Here is a 20,203-nt window from a genome sequence, read left to right on the forward strand (position 1 = left end):
CCAAATTTTATTAAAAGCAAAAATTATTTAAATGACTGAATCTGTATACTTTGGGAGGCACAAAAGTACTACTGCAAGTACTTATTAAAGAGAATCAGGTCAACTCTACTATATAACAATAAATTAATAATATCGAACTTTTATTGGACTCTTATTATGAGCCAGGAATTATGTTAAAAGTGATATACACACCACCTCATTGTTCTTCACTAAAAGCGTATATTATTATTCTCAGCATACAGGTGGAAAGAGAGGCATAGAGAGGTTATTCAAATTGCCTGTAATCATAAAACTAGGATTCAATATCCAAATTTACTATGCTTTGGAATCTACAAGTCTGCATTCTTGTATCCAAGTGAGCCTCTCACTGCATATTACCACTCAGTTTCTTCATAGCACACGACTGATCCAAGGAAACAGCACCTGCCATTAAAATGCAATTTAATTTTCTGGCTATAGCTACTTTACAGGCTAAAATAAAATACCAACTCTTTAAAGTTATTCCTTAATATTTTACAGTCAATTCTATAAACACCTGCTCAGCTCCCCCACTTTTTTCAAAAAGCAAAATTGGCTGCCTTGAGCACAATACCCAATCCTCAGGCACAAATACCAAGCATGCAGCTGGAACAGTGGGGCAGCAGTTTACTTCCTGAAGCCAAGCCTATCTTGGTTTTATGTCTCTCCATATTAAATATTTACTTTTTGTGGAATTATGGGCCAAGGATGGCTCAAAATTTTACTACTATTTATGCAATTCCCCTTTGTTCAGTACACTTAGCCTCTGAAACAAAAGGTCTATTGAGGCTGCTAAACAGCTAATAACGGCTGGGTTTCTGCGGATTTCCCATTTTTCCTTCCTTCAACGTGTGTCCATGAAATGGGAATGACTAAAAGGCAACGAGACAGATGTGACTCAGCACCTATAGAAGCTGGTAAAATAGTCTCTGAATAATAAAAAATGGGCTGGTCTCCACTGTGATAAAAGGTAATGCCTATTTCTTCTGCTCCAAGAATACACGAGGCTCCCTAGGACAAACTTCCTCTGTTAGGAAGAAAAGACAAATGCCCATATAACACAAATCAATTTAAGAGAGAGTCCCTGGAGCATAATAGTTTAAATCTTAGGTTCTAAGCCCACATGCAGAAAGATATGGATTTGAATCCTAGCTCTACTATTTAATAGCTATCTAGGCTTGGGTGACCAGTTTAACTTCATGGATCCTAATTTCTCCATCTGTAAAGTGGGATAACATTAGTACGTCTATGTCATATTGGCACATAATAAGTGGTCAGTAAATATTTTATCATCATCATCATCACATACTACATATATGGTCAGTGCAAAAGACCCTCTTTTTTTTTTTTTAAGATTTCTCTCCCCTTCCCGCCCCCCTCCTGCGCCCCCGTTGTCTGCTCTCTGTGTCCATTTGCTGTGTGTTCTTTGTCCGCTTCTGTTGTCAGTGGCATGGGAATCTGTGTTTCTTTTTGTTGCGTTATCTTGTTGTGTCAGCTCTCCGTGTGTGTGCGGCGCCATTCCTGGGCAGGCTGCACTTTCTTTTGCACTGGGCGGCTCTCCTTACGGGGTGCACTCCTTGCGCGTGGGGCTCCCCTACACGGGGGACACCCCTGCATGGCAGGGCACTCCTTGCGTGCATCAGCACTGCACACAGGCCAGCTGCACACGGGTCAAGGAGGCCCCGGGTTTGAACCACGGACCTCCCATGTGATAGACGGACACCCTATCCACTGGGCCAAGTCCGCTTCCCCAAAAGACCCTCTTGATCATCTGCATCAGTAGAAAAAAATACTAGGCAGAACTCCTTCCATAGATAAAAAACTAATGAGGTTCCATCTGGTTTTTCATTAGGTGTCAAAAATAATATATTGATTCCGGCTAGAAACAAAACTGCAGACAAGGTCAGCAACCTTCCTAGAGCAACACTCTGTTGCCACCGAGTGTAAGCCTCTGCCACGGGTTCACCTTGCTGGGCAGATGTCGTTAGAGAGACAGAGGAAGGAAGGAAAGAACAATAGTGAAGAGAGAGGTATAACAATTTGATAGCCAATATGTATTTTTATAAGAACAGAAAAAAAATTGGGGGAAATACATATAAATAGAACTCAGTATAAAAGAAGAGAAGAGAAATAAGGATTTAAAAAAGAAAAGAGCTGCAAAAGCAAGCCAGTCTCTTCTTCAGGAGCTTCTTAGTGAGGTCCGTGTAGTTTTAGGTCCAACTAAATGCCAAAACTTACTAGGGAAACAGTAGCCCCCTGGGAGGCCTTCTTGAAAATCACCCATTGGGGTGGAGTATTTCAAACTAGGAAGGCAAATTGGAATATCCTGGGTTTTAATCCTTGACCCTCACACTTACTAGCTGTATTTGTCCTCTCAATTTTGTATCCACACCTCCTTTGTAAACCTATGGCAGGTATTAATTTACCTTATATAATCTGAGGATTAAACAGGTAACAAATATAAATGCATCTTATGTAACAGGCAATTAATCTACGTTAGCCTTCCTCTACTTTCTTCTCCCTAAATTATTGCAGAATAAAGGAGTAGCCACTAAAGAAAAACTAGTTCACCATGACTATTAGTGAAAGAGTGAAACATCTTTAATTGCTCTATGCTATGCATATTTTACACGTAAATATCTGATAGCAAATCTTTCAGTTCTACAGCTTGACAGTACATAGAAAAATCTTAATGTTCACAAAGAACTCTTGGCTTGAAATACAAAATATTGAAGAACAGAGAAAGTCTGACATCCTGGGGTACTACGTCAGGCATCTGGGCAGTTGGTGTCATACTGACAGAGCCTTCTGTTTTGTTAGGGCTCATGGGAAATTCTAGGCCTTGCTCAGTATTTAGCGAGTCTGTTGTAAGAACACATGCCATAGAACTATTGCACATACTTATTTTCCCATCTGCCACCTGTAAAGAAAAGAATCAGAGGTCCCAGAAAACTTTCTGCCCTGCTCCCATGCAACCACTCTTCCTAATGCCTACTCTTTTTTACAAACAGTCTGCCTGGAAAAATGTCCAGAGAGGTTAAGTGCAGTTAGAGAGAAGTTAGTTCATTAGGGGAAAAAAAATCAGCTTCCTCAGAAGCTTTGTCTTTATCTGAAAGACTTAAATTCTCCAAAGCTTTCTAGTTAATGAGCAGCATGTAAAGAATCTAGAGGATTATGTACCCGAAATTATTATGAGAATTAAAATTAAATGAGATTATATGATAAAGAATACATTTCAAATAAAGGAGGGAGAGAGAAGTTTATTAAATTTGGGAACACCTACACAGGTGTTTCATGAAAAATATAACTAAATACTGTCTCACTTCTAACAATGAATTCTTGTACCCAATATTTAAATATAAAAAGTGGTACCATAAAAAACTAGAAGAAAATGAGTGACTCTTTTTCTAATCTTGGGGGAGGGGAAGGACTTTTAAAACATTACAGTAAAGGAAAGAATGTTAGAAATGACCTCATAAAAAAAGAAAATAATGTGTTCCATAAGAGATACCATAATTTAAGTTAAAAGAGAAATGACAAATTGTGGTAACTACTTACGAAGTGTTAATATGCTTAATATATAAGTTACTCTTATAAATCAATATGGAAAAGTTCTACCCTTTAGTAGGAAAACAGTCAAATTGTGTGAGGAAGCAATTCATAAAAGAAGACTTTTAAAAGCTAATAAACATCTGAAGAGCTATACAACATTCTTAGAATATAACCGCAATTTAAACCACTGGCTAAGTTTGGCTAAGACTGACAATATCCAATATCAGCTTGGGGCAAGATGCTTCTGTACACTCCTGGAAGGAATAAAATTGGGTGTAGTCTTTTTGGAGGGTATGTGGACATTACATACACACACACACACACACACACACTTTGGCCCAACCAATCACATTGCTAAGATTAACCAAAGTTAAGCAATGGGAAAATGACATGCTCACAAATAATTACCACAGTGTTGTAGGAAGCATGTGGATATTGTAATCAATCAATCTTGACCCCTCTATTTATAAGTTCTGTATCTTGGACCTGTTCTCCTGAACTCTCTGGCCTTGGTTACTTCATCTTTAAAGTGGGACTAAAACCTACCTCATTTATGCTTGTGATTATTACATAAATAAGCTATTAAAAGCATTTAGCAGTTTCTAACAAAATGTTAGTTCCTTTCCAGCTCCTTCCACTGCAAACAATAACTGCTATTGGAAAGCCATGAATCAAGACAAAATTGGAAAGGTAGGTTGGGATCTGGAAGGTCAGGTTCGTGGAAAGTCTGCAATGCCAGGCTAAGAAGTTTATATTTTATCCAGCAGATAATCGGAATCCATGAAGGATTTTAAGCTGGGACTTAGGATGAATTGTTCAGGGAAAAGTCATCAGTTGGTATCATATAAGAGAAAGAACTGAAGTTTATAAAAACAATTATAAGGTTACTGCAAAAATCCAGGGAAGAAGTAATAATTGCCTGGAATAGGATGATGGCAATAATAATGGAAGGAGGAAAAAACTATAAAGATGGAAGGGGATGTGGCTCAAGTGGTTGAGTGCCTGCATCCCAAACTTGGGAGGCCCTCAGCCTGTTTCCCAGTGCCTCCTAAAAACAAAGCAGAAAAGAACAACAACAAGCAAACAAATGAAAAGACCAACTCAGGGGAGCTAATGTGGCTCAGTGGCTGAGTGCCGGCTTCCCATTTAAGAGGTCCCAGGTTTAATACCTGGGTCTGGTACCACAAAAAAAAAAAAAAAAAAAAGAAAGAAAAAAAGAAAAGGAAAAAAAGGAATGGACCTCACTGGATCACTGATATGAAAGGTAAGAGAAGTGACGGTACCCAAGATGATGTTGCTGTTTATCTTAGACTCTGAGAAAACAGTGGTGCCATTAACAGACATTGAGAAATTAGGGAGAAGAGCAAGCTTTGAGGGAAAATTGGTAGAAGGGGTTGAGATGAAGAAAATACACCCAGATGGAGAAGTCTATAACTAAGGTAAAGATGTGGAATAGATATCAGGGAAAAGTCAAGGCTAGAGATTTGATTTGAGAATAACCGGCACAGAGGTGACTACCAAAGCCACAGGAAGAGGTGAAATTGCCATGAGAGAAAACAGAAAGAAGAAAGAATGCTGAGGGAATGCTTGTTATCACTGAGATAGAAGAGAAAGTAGCAAGAGAGGGATATTTAGGAGAAACTGGAGGTAGAAGAGGCAGGACAGTGCTGAATTAAGAAAGCTGAAAGGCTGCACTTCAAGAAGGAAGAGGTAGTCAATATTGTCTCATGCTAGAGAGATCAATAAGGATTAGGTCTGACAAACGAGCATTAAATTGGTGTCCTGGAGGTAAATGGTGTTTACAAAGCAATTTGAGTATAGCTAGAGGCAGAAACTAGATTATGAAAGGGGCTGGGGAGTAGAATGTTTTTAAAATAAAGACTTTAGGGGTACATGAAATAAGAAGCATTGTAATCGATAGGTAAAACTGGATCAAGAAATTAATTCCCTGCCCAAAGATGTACTTACCAAATTCAATGGATGTGTCATGATGATGGGAATGAGTGTTGCTGGGGGGGGGGGAGAGGTGGGGTGGGGGGGTGGGGTTGAATGGGACCTCACATATATATTTTTAATGTAATATTATTACAAAGTCAATAAAAAAAAAAAAAAAGAAATTAATTCCCTTCAAGTAATATACTGAGCTCAGTGCAGGATATAAAAATGAAAAAGTTTCTTGCAAATTCATGAAATTGTGTCAAACATGCCTAAAAATGTGAGAAGTCACAATAGAGGTTCAGAATGCTATGGTAAAACAAAGGGAAAGAGACAGTAATTTCCCTTGAAGGATCTCTGGAGGCCTCTTGGAGAAGGAGGAAACTGAGTTGGACATTTGAGGACTGGTGAAAAGCCTACAGATAGTATGGAGAGAAGGCCATCCCTGGGAAAAGGGAGAAAGAGGACAGTGAACGAGGTCATTTTCTGAAGATTAAATAAAGAGATGGGCTCGGCTCTGGGGCAGGCCTTGGTCTGTTTGGAGGGGCAGGCCCATGAGGGGGGTAACACTTTAGGGATAGCGAAAGCTGATCATTTTGGAGATAGGGTAGCAAGTGACCCATCAAGAGGCAGACACTGAAGATGCTGTATAAGCAGAGCACAGTGCCAGTGATGAATGAAAAACCTGGGATGAGAGCTGGGGAGAGGGTTTAGTTCTGGCCAGGAAGCAGGAGGAGGGAAGTACATGAATGAAGATGCAGAGATCTCTTAGGAGCTAAGGAAAGACATCATTCTCATATCAGCTAGTAAAGATTTTCTGAGATGAGAGCATTTACCCCCTATTTTGGGAGATTGGAGGAGATTTAGAATGTCATAAGGAGCAATAAGACTTATCTCAGTTATTGGTCAGAATCTTACACTCTCCTTTGTTAAAAAAAAAAAAAAATTATTGGGACACCCCTCCTCCCTATCCCCAAAAGAGAGGCACATTAAATGCTTTAGTGCAACACCATGGTGAACCTTGTAGGAATTCCTTCCAGTTACCTGTTCTTTAAGTTTGGATTTTCACATACTGAGTCATCCTCTGAAAAAAGTACTCCTCTTTATCATTGAATGCACAATAGGGATGCAAATAATAAGCATGTACTTGGCTGTCTTTACATTTGTGCAGAGGTAATGTGGAAAAGTTCAAAAAAAATTCAGCTCCAATTGGTTCCCTCCCTAAGCATTGTTTTCAATATCTTATTCTGGTCTTTTACTTACTATGCCTTAATTTCACTCCTTATCTGGGCCACAGATTGGTATTTTAAAGATTTCGGTGATACTGACTAGAAACCAAATGGAGAAAAAAAGTTAACACACACAGTTGGGTGAAAAGAGCCCCTCACCTGTCAACCAACGGGATATGCCCAACATTACCTGAATGAGTGTTCCAGAAGACGGGGATGCTCTGTATTCCTCCTTGTTCTTGTCATCCTCCCACAGCAAAGCCCAAGAACTGGAAGATGGCTCTGCTTTCTTATCTCCATTCTAATACAGCAAGCAATTGATTAGCAATGAGGAGCGATTTTCTACCATCACAGTAGTATGCTACTCGCCTTTGTACAAGACTCAAATTACCAGGCAGTGCCATTGGGGCCCTTAACGTCGCCCATCCTTATAAGTTTCATCTAACTCTTTTGCTAATTAAATCATATGTCTCCAAAGGTGGCTGCTCTTCTGGAAATTTGACAAAATATGTTAAAAGTTGGGATTAGCTCATATCACAAAAAAGGATCTTCAAGACAGTGCTCTAGGAATTTAAATGACTTTGGTATACGTGACCTTACATGCTTGCTTTAAAGTAACAGCCCAGGGGAGTATGTGTAGCTCAGTAGTTGAGCACCTGCTTTCTATGTACAAGGTGTCAGGTTCAAGCCCCGGTACCTCCAAAAAAATAATAACAACAGCCTGATGAAAATGTATTTTTTTCACTGTCAAAGATAAACACTGACTATGATAAACATATCAGCTGAGAGGCAAATATGTGTCTCAAATTAAACCACACCAGAGTGTGATCTTTATTGGCCCCTGGACCTCTTCCATACTCAAGATTCTCTATGCCATGAAGGGGCATAAACAGTTACTAAGTTGTCTGCTGGTCAGAGTATATAGTGGCCCCACACTTCTTTGCACTACCACTTCCTCACTTGGTAAATCAGAGGCAGAGCAGTGATACACTATAGGACAAGAAGTCTATTCTGCATGACAATGGAGCTACTTCACAATCTACCAAACAAACTAAAAATGTCTGTGGTTACTTGTGAGACATGAAAGCTATCAGATGCTGAATTTTTCTTCTATTTGGCAGAAGACCCATTATAACTTTAGTTTGTAAAGTATGAAATGGAAATGGGTATCAGGAAAGACGCCTGTAAATGCCTCATTCAACCAGTTATAATGAAGTTGCAAGAATTAGTTGCAGTAGTTGCTAACGCAACTTTTTGTATCCTCGGCAATACTGTTTTAGACCCCAAAGTAATTCAAATATGGAAAAATAATGTTCCACAAAGCATACCAGGAATGCTGAACAGTGTGCTCTCAAAACTTCAGAGAAAGTCAGAATGTTACACAGAACTTCCCTTTTGCCAACAGGTGGGTCTCAATTTCATTTGTCCCACTCTGAGTGGTGAAGTAGTTTTAGACACACTTAACGCCAATATTGTAAAAGGACTGCTTCAATCACCCTTACAAAATAGAGCATTAATTTTTAAAAGTGCTAAAAAAAAATCCTTAGGTTTCCAACCATTTTAAGATCTTTTCATTGACCTTCTTTTAAAGACTTTCGCTCTAACAGACTCACGTGAAAAATCATTTTCCTTACTTTGCTCTGCACAGAACTTTCCTCTGCCTCTTCCTCGACTGCTGGCAGGAGAGACACGGAGCCTTTTCTGTTCAACTGAAAGGCATAGCACAGTGAAAATTCATTTGGCTGTTCTGCATGACCTGGATCCTGGCCTGACCACATTTTTGTGTGGCTAATTTTTCACTCATTTTATCGAAGCTGCCCACCCATGAAAAGTAGCCAGTGAGTCCCGCACCTTCAGCTCATCCAGCCAAATGCTGACTTAGTCAAATATCAGATCCCTTTAATTTACACTGCCTCCCGCAATCCCTCATCCAAACAATTCAAGAATATGATCCACTGATGTGGACTCAGAGCAGCTTAGAGAGCTGCTATGCCCCACTTTGGAGCCTGCAATGGGCTGCCTTTTGGAGCCTACTATAAAGGGTGGGGCCCACCCATTTGCCTGTTGAATTTCCTAAGCACCTCATTAAGTAACTCCGGCGTAAGAATTTTGGGCTGAGTCCAGAACAGACACACCCTGAGAATTTATATTCACTAGTAAACAATCTCAGGTGGAGTATTTCCACTTTTAAAATTTCTTTACTATGGACAGAGACACCATAGGGTTCTCAAGCAAAAAACACTACCCACTTACCACTCCCATGGAATATGGCACCAGCATTCACCTAAAGTCATACCCACCTTCCATTCAGAAACATCCCTCTCATCCACTCTATCCTCTTCTGATGCTCCAGCTGATTGCATTTCTTTTTCTAATTCTTGTTCTTGTTTCAAATGCTGATGAAGGTTTAGTACCGCAGCCTTCACGTCCACTACCAGGTCTTCTTTTTTCTGGTTCAAACTCAGAATCTGCTCTTCCATATCTCTGATTTCTCCCTGTGCAGAAAGAGTGTTCACACTGTTTTGGGAAGTCTGAGACCTTTGTACGTTCATAGGAACCTGCTTCCTGGTAGAAGGGATTAAGATTTTTCTGTGTTTTCAGGGTTGCAGAGCTAGCAGCTAGTCTCCGGCACAGTAGAGTACCTCTCCATCCTAGATGCATTTCTAAATGACCTGTGGAGGGTTTCTAAGTTATAGGATGCCTTAGCCCCACCCAAGATCTTGTGAATCAGAGTCTTTGGGGGTTGAGCCAAGGCAGGGAAAATTGTAACAAGCTCCATGTGTGAGTGTGGTGTGCAGCCAGGGTGGGGAGCCACAGGGCTGACTGCACTAAAGCCCATGGGGTCAGGGCCAGGAATCTGTACTTTAACAACGGCCAAAAGCTGGAAACAACCCAAAAGTCCACCAACAAATGAATGGATAAACTAAAATGTGGTACATACATACAACAGGATATTATATTGCCATCAGAAAAAAATGAAGTTACAGGCATGCTGCAACACTGAAGAACCTTGAAAATATGCTCAGTGAAACAAGCATAGATTGCATGATATAACTTAAGACAACAGAAACAGCAACTTGCAGAGATTGAAAGCATATATGCTTATTAGAGTTACTGGGGGTTAAGAGTGTGGAAAGGAAAAAAAGGGGAGTGTTTGCCTGTACCAAAAAAAAAAAAAAAAAGAGAGAAAATTAAATGAGTTTTGGAAAATGCTGTGTAAACCTTGAAAAACCTATATAAATATTTACAGTAATGACGGGCCAGCTATCATCACTAGAATAGCTTTCTTTTTTCTGCCAAGTAATATCTATCCCCCAGATCATGATATTTTTAAAAAAAATGTGAATAAAACTATTCCATGAATTTTTTCTCCTGGAATGAACAGTGGTAGTCCAGTTGCTTCTCTACTGCTGGCCATAGATGTAGACAGTGCCTCACTTCTCATCACTTGTGTGACTGCTGCTACTTACAATCCTCCAACAACAACTACGGCTGTTTTCATAATGATACTAATATGGTAGTTGCCTTTTTTACTGTGTTGACATTTGTACCAAGGGTGGAAAAGGAATGGTGGGTAAAGCTTCCAGCATTTTAGTATGAATCAAGCAGAGGCACCAACTATATTAGTTACCGGATGTTTGTTGCCATATACTCGTAATGAAAAAAAAGTGCCAGTTTCACTTCAGAACGTCCTTGATGACTACGGCTTTTATTTTATCTAAAAAAAATTTTTTAGGAGTTACTGGGGATTGAGCCCAGGATCTCGAACATGTGAAGCAGGCACTCAACCACTGAGCTACACCCGCTCCCCAAGAACATGTCTCTGATATAGTCTGTGTGGAAAAATGAGAAGTAAGCATAAAGCAGTTTTGCTGCACACTGAAGTAAGCTGAGCTAGTCATTTGATTTTTCATGGAAAGTCACTTTTACCTGAAAAAACAACTGGCAAAGTACTTATTCCCTTAAGTACTATATTTAAAGATTTTCCCGAAGAGATATGTGGTATGTTAACTAATGTGACTTTCAGATATTGTCTAATGACATATGTCAACATTTGGAATATCTGCATAATTTGGTGAACCAATATTTTCCAAATGATCAAGCATGATGTTAAAAAATGCACGGTTAGAAGATCCATTCAAAGGGCAAAATAGATCAATGGATTTTAATGTAAGAGTATGAAAAGTTCATTGACAAGGCTTCAGATTCCATTTCACAAACTAACCCATGAGTAAGTACTATTTGTGGAATTTTAGTGTAGTGTTAAAGAAGAATACCAACAATTACTCAAAAAGGTTATTTAAGTATGCTAACTTCCTATCTCTGTGAGGCTGGATCTTCTTTATACATTTCAACTAAAACTACATACCTCAACAGACTGAATGCAGAAGCAGATAAGAAGCTAGCTATATATTAAATCAGACATTAAAGACATTTGCAAAAATTTTAAACAGTGTCACTGTTCTCACTGTTTTTATTTTGGAAAATAGTTATTTTCTTAAAAACGTGCTACTTATATTAAAATGTAACAGGTTTTGGAAGTGGATGTAGCTCAGTGGTTGAGCGCCTGCTTCCCATGTACAAGGTCCTGGGTTCTATCCCTGGTACCTCCTAAAAAATTAAAAAATAAAGCAATGGATTTATTATTGTTACTTTAAAATAAACTGAACAGCTATTTTTAAAATGTCTGTTTTTTGTTTTTTTTAAAAGATTTTTATTTTTTATTTATTTCTCTCCCCTTACCCCACCCCCTCCGAGTTGTCTGCTCTCTGTGTCCATTCACTGTGTGTTCTTCTGCGATTGTTTCTATCCTTATCAGTGGCACTGGGAATCTGTGTTTCTTTTTGTTGTGTCATCTTGTTGTGTCAGCTCTGCGTGTGTGCGGTGCCATTCTTGGGCAGGCTGCACTTTCTTTCGCGCTAGGTGGTTCTCCTTAAGTGGCACACTCCTTGTGCGTGGGGCTCCCCTACGCGGGGGACACCCCTGCGTGGCACGGCACTCATTGCATGCATCAGCACTGTGCATGGGCCAGCTCCACACAGGTCAAGGAGGCCCGGGGTTTGAACTGCGGACCTCCCATGTGATAGGCAGATGCCCCAACCACTGGGCCAAGTCCGCTTCCCATAAATGTCTCAGTTTTAATTTCTATATGGATAGATATTAGCCATAAAAACACACTCTGGGGTCTGTGATAATATTTTAGTATAAAGGGAAATTTGACATTTTTACAATATTCTGTCTTTAATATTGAGTTTACATTATTGAGTTCACCACTTACTAACTATGTCACCTTGGACCCCTCTCTATTTTAGACATTAAGCAACTTGTCCTAGGTCACAAAGCTAGCAAGTGATATGACTATGCTTTGAATACCATATTGCCTGCCTACATCAACTTGATGGCTAGAAAAAAGTAGCTCTCCCACAGTCTTTGGCATACAGTCAGGTTTTTGTTTTTGCATTCTTGGTGGTTTTTTTTATTATAGACATATTGATTCAAAAACAGAGACTAAAAAAAATCTAGCAGTAGAGGATTAACATGCAAACCATTATAGCGGGGTCCACAGGACATTGCTAATTATGGCATAAGCAACGAGACATGTAACGACTGTTTAGTAGAGGGCATTCTTCAGTGTTCAAGTTGAACAGTGTTCAAGGTCTTTACTTCTAAAGCCCAGACTGCTCACATCCCCTGACCCCTCTCTGAGAAAGCTAGCCAGAAAGTCAGGTTGTCCAAATATCATACATTACAGTAGTCTTTTTGGTTGCAGAGCAAATCCAAACCAAAAGGCACAAGCCAAGGCTAAATGCACTTGAAAGGCCCTCCATTAAGAAAGCAGGTGTGGCAGGCCTGCCCCAGTTTCTGGGATTAGGACTTCCCAGCCTACAAAGACACATGGCTTCTGTACACCATAGTAAAACCACATGTGAAGTAGGAATATGGGTAAAATTGCATCTATAAAACCATCTTTCTTTGAAACGGAACAAATGTATGTTAATACTACAAGATGTTAATATCAGACCAAAAAAACCCAAAACACTATGCTAAGTGAAAGAAACCAGACACAAAGTACCACTTATTGTATGATTCCATTTATATAAAATATAAATATAAATCAATTTATAAAAATGAAATTAGATTAATGATTATGTAGAGCAGGGAAAGGACTGCTAAGGGGTATAGAGTTTTTCTTTTTGGAATAATGAAATTATTCTAAAATTTTTTGTGGAGATGATTGCACAACATAGTGATTATACTAATAGTCATTGATTATACACTTCGTATAGATCATATGATACGTGAATCCATCTCAATAAAACTACTTAATAAATGTATAAATAATTAATTGTGCAAGAAGAGCCAGAAACAGCAGCTATATACTGCAGGGGAAGTATAGAGAGATTGAGAGGTGAAGAATTTTGTTTGTTTATTATTATTATTACTGAAATAATGAAAATGCTGTAATAATTATTGAAGTGATGAATACACAACTATGTGATTATACCATACCACTGATTATACACTTTGGATGAATTGTATGCTTTATTATTATGTATCAATAAAATTGATTTGTTTAAAAAAAAAGAGATATTGCTTCTTTGGACTAAACATCAGGGGGCTAAAATTTTATCATTTTTAATTACGATAATTATAAACTATTTTATGAGATAGGAACAGAAAGGAAATGCATGCAGAAAATACCTTTAGTGTGAAGAAGTAAGTAGGAGACGCACTGCGCTACCACAATGGCTTCTAGACCAAGGGCTTAGTGATCGCTGAATGAACTGATTTGTAAATAAGTGAAAGAAACATACCTGTACTTGGGGCAGGCTGGCAGCTTGGTCTGGTGACATATGTTCAAGGGAGAACTCAGCTGAATAATTATTCAAGATCTGTTTCAAATTTTCTATTTCTTCATCACATTCATTAGTCTGTTTAATGACTATCTATAAAAATATACATATATAAAAAGAGAATCTTTGTCATAAAAATTCAGGACTAGATTAATGGGCTATGTCCATTGTCTATCCCTCTCAGACATTCCAATCAGTTATAATAGGCATCCATATAGATTTCACAAGGAAATGGCAGTCAAAATATAGAGAACATTTTGTGAAGCTGACAACTGACCTTCTTGTTCTACTAGAAGGACCATGTGCAGTGCGTGGAGTACAGAGCCTAATTAGACACCTACCTCTCTGCTCTTAAGTATTTCTAGTCTAAGGTGTTTATTCTAGGAAGCATTTTATGGCATGCTAACATGAAGTTGCTGAGTTTTATGAAATTCCTGATATTTCACGTGTAGCAAATGAATACATATTCCATATGGGGCTTTCCACATTGGAAGGTGACATTACTGTCTGGGGATGGAAAGGACATGTGATTTGAGTCACCGACAGTAGGGATGATGGATGTTCCCAGTCCAGCCACTGATCTCCTGTACTCCCTGGGATCAGTGACACACATTTTTATGAGTCAGAAGTTAAGGAATCGAGACTCATCTGAGTTTGCAGACTAAGACAAAACTGACCAGGACAGTGGAATCAAGTGTTAAGGAACTAGTAGAGCTTAAAGCTATTTGTGGACAAAATCTCAATATGATGATAGATGGTAAAGAAATTGACTTCAAAGAGGAGTCTTACGACTTCCTTGATATGCTTTCACAATGAAGGAAAATGCCTTTTAAAAGTTTCTGGCCAAAGCAGAATTTTTTCTTATATTTTCTTTAATATTAATATTTAACTATAATTTTACCTGCCGGCTGGAAATGAATAACTATATTCACCTCACACACCTGCTCCCCAGTCCTTGATAATAAGCTAATCCCTGCACAAATAATTTGCCTTGTTTTTCACAATGAGGACATTTACAATATCTAAAGAGGAAAACTGAAAGAAATATACCATATATGTATGTTACCAGAATACAATTTTTTAAAAAAGAAATGTACCATATTCTAATGATTTTCATTTCTACTAGCTTGCTTAGCTCTGAAATGTCTGAGGAACATCTGCAGACACAATAAAATGGAAAATTTTAGCAGCACAGTTTGATACTTAACTTGGCACAAAATAGAATTTCCTTTGCCATGTCCCCTTTTATCTTATGGAAGAAGCACTTTAAAGCATAGCTAGGGCTGTTCTTTTCTTTGCTTGACCAGGAGACCAATAAAGAAGAAAAACATTAAAAATAATAGACAAATTATGTATTTTTCTTCTTTTCTATTCTTTATTGTTAAAAAAAAAAATAGTATATTGAGTGCCAGGTCTTTTTTTTCTCTCTGTAGGTGTTAGGAAATGATGTCAGTTTATCAGAAGCCAGGTCATGAAGGCAATATGACCTAAGACTCAAACCACAGAGTAAAAGTATCCTCACACCCTATGACAACAGAGTGGCCACCTAAATTCAAAAAGAAATTTAAGAGGTAAAAATATATGGCTGTTTTCGTCTTATAACCAGGAGGTGGTTGGGAAGGGAGGTAAAGATAACCCCTTTTCCCAAACTGGCCCATCTAAATCAGAAAGAGCAGGATGCAGGAGGTCAACTAGGAGGACTGAAAAGGCTATGGAATTTAAGTCTTTTTCAGCAACTTCCTCTTCCTACGGGAATGGATTTTGCTACAGGAAAGGAAATCAAAGTAAAATTTAAATTCTAACTAGTGGCTATTCTTGAGGCTGGTAATCAAACAAAACGTAAGGAAAAAACCTCTGGGGAGGGCCTGGAGGGTGTCATTAGTGAGAAGGAAGAGGCCCAGAAACGCTCATTCTTGGCCTGTCTGTACTCAGATGAACCATGCAGTCTTCTAGCAAGTCATTTAACCCTCTGACATGAGTCTCCTTCCATGTAAAAAGAAAGATGACAAAGTGTCTATACCACCTGTATCACACACCTGAACATAAAATGAGATGATTAAAATGAAAGAGACTATTGTGCTGATGATTACTGCATAGGTCTACTGGATGGAATTAAATAGACCATGACTATGCTTTAATGGCTTCAACGAGAACAAGAATAAGTACTGAGAAAGAAAAAATAACCTTAGCTTTGCTTGAGCAAGAGGAAATGCCCTTATTACCAAATGTCACCTCCTAGGTAATAAAGCTGGAAGAGACCAAAAAGAATGAACAAAAACAGCATCTTATTATCATCAGAATTTGATCTGCCTACCCATCAAAATTAAAAACAAAGCCAGCATTTGCTAACATTTTTGTCCAATAAGTTGGACATCAGCCTAAATATCTCACCTTTAATAACTCATTTTGTTCTTGAGTCACATTTTCCAACAGTTTTATATCTTGTAAAAGCTGTTGTGTCCGCTGAAACACAGGCAGAGGTTTCATTCCTGTCTGAGGTAACCTCAGTTTCCCTTGGTAAGACACTATCTCAGCAATGGTTTTCTTCATGGGACGTATATTTTCAAGTATCACCTTAATTATATAAGATAATTACAGTACATAAAAGGAAAAAATGGACAATGCTAAATTTAATTATTCAAAATTGAAATATCTTCTGATTTAGTCAATTTTTATAAACATTTCTTTAGCTCAGATTCACAAGGACTGTTATATCATTTGTGATCTGGTAGTTGAAGTTCTCATGAAAGGATTCCTGGGGTTAAGAGTGACCAATGAGCACTAAATTATCCATTTGGACAACTCTTTCTTTCTTCCCTCCCTCCCCTTCTCTTTGCAGAATTGTTTCTTTGTGTATGTCAGCAAGCAGCAAGCTATGTGGGAGAAAGTACTGCATCTTATTCACCAAGCATATGACTTCCCACATAGTAGGTACTCAAAAAAAAAATGCTTATTGAATTAAAACAAAATGCCCTGCCAAATTTCTTGAGCCCCAGAAATATAATATCATTATATTTTGCTTTAATAACATCTGAACCATAGAAATCTGGATTTACATAAAGAGTAAATGAGAACAGATGATTTACTTTACTAAGCATTTCATTTATATCATTTTATTCAATCCTCATACCAACCCTAGGAGGTAGTTAGCATTTCACAGACAAGGAAACAGGGTTCACAGAAGTTAGAAGACTCATGCAAGGCTAAGCTGTAAGAGGCAGGGCTGGGATTAGAACCCAGAGGACATAAACTTACTCATGGGGCTGAGGGAGAATCAGTGCTTGTCAGCTGCTTATGTTCCAGCTCCTGTGCTCTTTATATATTGCAACTATCCACTTACGGATATGAAAGCGAGTCAATGTCACACAGTCAATGAACAACATGACTGGCACCAGAATCTCTGCTCTGCCTTAGACTCTCACGCTCTTATATTTTACTTGATGTCAAAACTCCCAAACTTTGAAGTTTTAGAAAGAAATTAAATGAAAACAATAACCTATAGGAAAATTATCTTGCTATAGATAGCACTATAAATAGGTTTTAAAATATATTTATAGTCATTCAAAACTATTTTCCAAACTTACTTTGCTGTTACACAAGCAAGAGTTTGATCAAAGCACATTTTATATATTTAAAAATAGACACAAAAGTATTATGAAAAAATATTTTAAAATAATGATCCCTGCTTACCTCCCCATGCTTAAGATGTTCTTCAGGTGAAAAATCAAATATTTCTTTTGATAACAGGATAGTTTTGATTTTTGAAACTTTTTTCTCCATTGATTTTACTTCAGTTTCAATGGCAACCACATCCTAGAATTTAAGAAACAATAAAATGTTCATACAGTATATTAGTCATCTGTAAACTACAATTTATTGCTATTAATTCTATTTTCATATTTAACTAAAACATGTTTGCCACTTATTCCTCTTAAGAACTAATCACATATTACATGTTGATTATTTCAATAAAAATGTTTTTCTATTACCAGCATGCCATACTATAAGGCATTGTTTACACTCTGTTGAATTAAAGAGTCTCATATGTCCAATTTTCAATTACTCATAATATGAGAACAGAAGTAGTATGAATCCAAACCAATTTTAAAAAATAAGCTCTCAATTATCTACGAGCTCTTTAGATTTATCTTTGGAATGTGTTTAAACACTTGAGTAAAAGTGGGTCGGACATTTTAAAATCCCTACCACTTGAAGTAAAATGATAAAGTCACCCTTGGGAAACTAACATAAAAAGAGCTGGAAAATTGATAGGATTTTCTTGCCAATCCCCTAATGAACTGCTGCCATGCAGAGAGTTACTAAATTACTTTGTAATCTATTCACATTAGTTTTAAAAATGGATCATTTATCCGGTAGTTATCCTCTCATCAACCTCCAGAGACCTGGCTAAGAAGTTTAAAGTGAAAATGCTGCTAAAATATTTTTTGCGAAACCTCCAAAATCTATACTCACTCTGTAAGAGGACCTTTGGACTTTTACTTTAAGAACTCAATGCAAGTACACTGTAGCAATGACAGCTACATGGAGCGCATAAAAAACTAATAGAATAGCAGAGTGGGTGTAGCTTCAGTGATTGAGCGCCTGTTTTGCATATATGAGATCCTGGGTTCAATTCCCAGTACCTCCTTTAAAAAACAAAAAGCAAACAAACTAAAAAACCACACAAAAAACTAAAAGACTAAGAGGTTTCACATTATAGCAGTTTTGAGTCATTCAATACAGGAACAAATGTAACTTTATAGGCTGGAAGCAAATGAAGCAGTAAGTATACACAGTAACTATTTATAGTGATATCTCCAAATTATGAAGACAATTTAAATTATATTGAAATTATTTTCTGTATCCTCTATGTAAGAAATTTAAAAGTTTACATGTGTTTTTAGGATGATTTTCATAAAAAATTATAGAAGCATTTTAAATGTTTGGAATAAACTTCAATAACCAAGAATATTTTAAATATTTCCCTGAAGTTACATGAGATTATAGGATATGTAACTGAGAAACAAAAAGCAAATAATTAGGGAAGCGGACTTGGCCCAGAGGATAGGGCATCCATCTACCACATGGGAGGTCCGCGGTTCAAACCCCGGGTCTTTGACCCGTGTGGAGCTGGCCCATGCGCAGTGCTGATGCGCACAAAAATTGCCCCGCCACGCAGCGGTGTCCCCCGTGTAGGGGAGCCCCACACGCAAGGAGTGCGCCCTATAAGGAGAGCTGCCCAGAGCGAAAGAAAGTGCAGCCTGCCCAGGAATGGCGCCACACACACGGAGATCATCAGCAAGATGACGCAACAACAACAAAAGAAGCACACATTCCCGTGCCGCTGACAACAGAAGCGGACAAAAAGAAAAACACCCAGCAAATGGATACAGAGAACAGACAACTGGGGTGGGGGAGGAGGGGAGAGAAATAAAAAAAAAAAAAAAGTAAATAATTAAGACCTAACAGCTCTTGCCTTTGCCATAAGACTCCATGCTTACATAAATGCCTAACATGTTTCAAGCAAAAATAAATACATTAAAAAATCCAGTGGCTGGCATACAGCAGGCCCTCAATAAATATATGCTATTGGTGAAGGAAGACTTGGGAAGTTATCTGTCTTAATTCTCTTTTTGGTAATCTCTGCTTTTAGATTAACAATATTGCCTCTCTGACAAAAGAGAAAAAAATTGAGTTTATGCGATCTGAATTCCTCTCTCTCTAAAAAGACCACTTGTGGATTGAGAATGGGAATTGATTTTTTGTTGTGGTTGCATGAAAAGTTACAAAATAAAGTAAAATACAATCCAAGAAATAAGAACATAAATGACAAATTTACCAGATCATTTTGTCTTCATACGATTAGAAGTTGAATAGTACTATAATAGTAATTTACTAAATGAAACATAACTTGAAAAAAGGAAGTTGTATCTTCATAGTATAAACTTACATCAGCCATTTGCTGAATCTGTGGAAGGCTTTCCATTATTTTTTGTTGTAAAGCTGTTACTTGGCTACTTAACTGTTGTACTGACTGGGCTAAATCATCTGTTTCAAAAATTATTGAGAAGTCTTCTAGGTCTGTGATAATCGAATATAAAAGATTGTGCTTCTGTTCCGAATCTTCCAAAGCCATCTAGAAAATAAGAAACAAGGGGAGAGAGCGCAGAAACATATCAAGATAATGAAACAATTAATTAAAATTTAAATCAGAAAAAATTAAATTTGTTCAACATTTCCAGCTGTATACTAATCCTGTTCATTTCCAGTTTCATAATGAAAGCATTGAGCATTCTCAATTGTCAATGGCAGTGAATGACTTTAGAGTGTCTCCTCCTATCTGCCCCATTTTCTGCCATTTTATACAATGTAATCCTGAGCCCCTAGTCAACAGTGACAGAACCTGTAGTCCATTCCTCTGTAATTTGGAACTGGGGCCAAGTCATATACTTTTGGGAGCTGTGGTTTTATGAATAACAGATAAGGAAAGCAGGGATGAGAAATGAAGAGAGAATCCTGCAGGTTGCCAGTCCTGGTGCCAGTGCCACACTACATAGTATGACTGAGTCCCTGTGGCAGTTTGATACTATTTATGAATTCCAAAAAGAGATATTG

The 20,203-nt window shown here is 37.9% G+C and overlaps 1 protein-coding gene across 6 annotated transcripts in view; it reads right to left on the minus strand.

Annotated features, from left to right (window-relative positions):
- The window catches only part of SYNE2 (spectrin repeat containing nuclear envelope protein 2), a 400,819-nt gene that overhangs the window by 108,888 nt on the left and 271,728 nt on the right, over window positions 1-20,203 (minus strand). For all 6 annotated transcript variants that reach the window (XM_058293295.2, XM_071213892.1, XM_058293293.2 and 3 more), the window contains 7 exons: window positions 19,539-19,724; window positions 17,279-17,401; window positions 15,980-16,162; window positions 13,550-13,681; window positions 9,035-9,229; window positions 8,369-8,443; window positions 6,925-7,035 (listed from right to left, as the gene is read on the minus strand). In XM_058293295.2, the coding sequence (XP_058149278.1) occupies window positions 6,925-7,035; window positions 8,369-8,443; window positions 9,035-9,229; window positions 13,550-13,681; window positions 15,980-16,162; window positions 17,279-17,401; window positions 19,539-19,724 (1,005 nt within the window). The remainder of the gene's footprint in view (window positions 1-6,924; window positions 7,036-8,368; window positions 8,444-9,034; window positions 9,230-13,549; window positions 13,682-15,979; window positions 16,163-17,278; window positions 17,402-19,538; window positions 19,725-20,203) is intronic.

Source organism: Dasypus novemcinctus, chromosome 3, assembly GCF_030445035.2.
Source record: "Dasypus novemcinctus isolate mDasNov1 chromosome 3, mDasNov1.1.hap2, whole genome shotgun sequence".
NCBI lineage: Eukaryota > Metazoa > Chordata > Mammalia > Cingulata > Dasypodidae > Dasypus > Dasypus novemcinctus.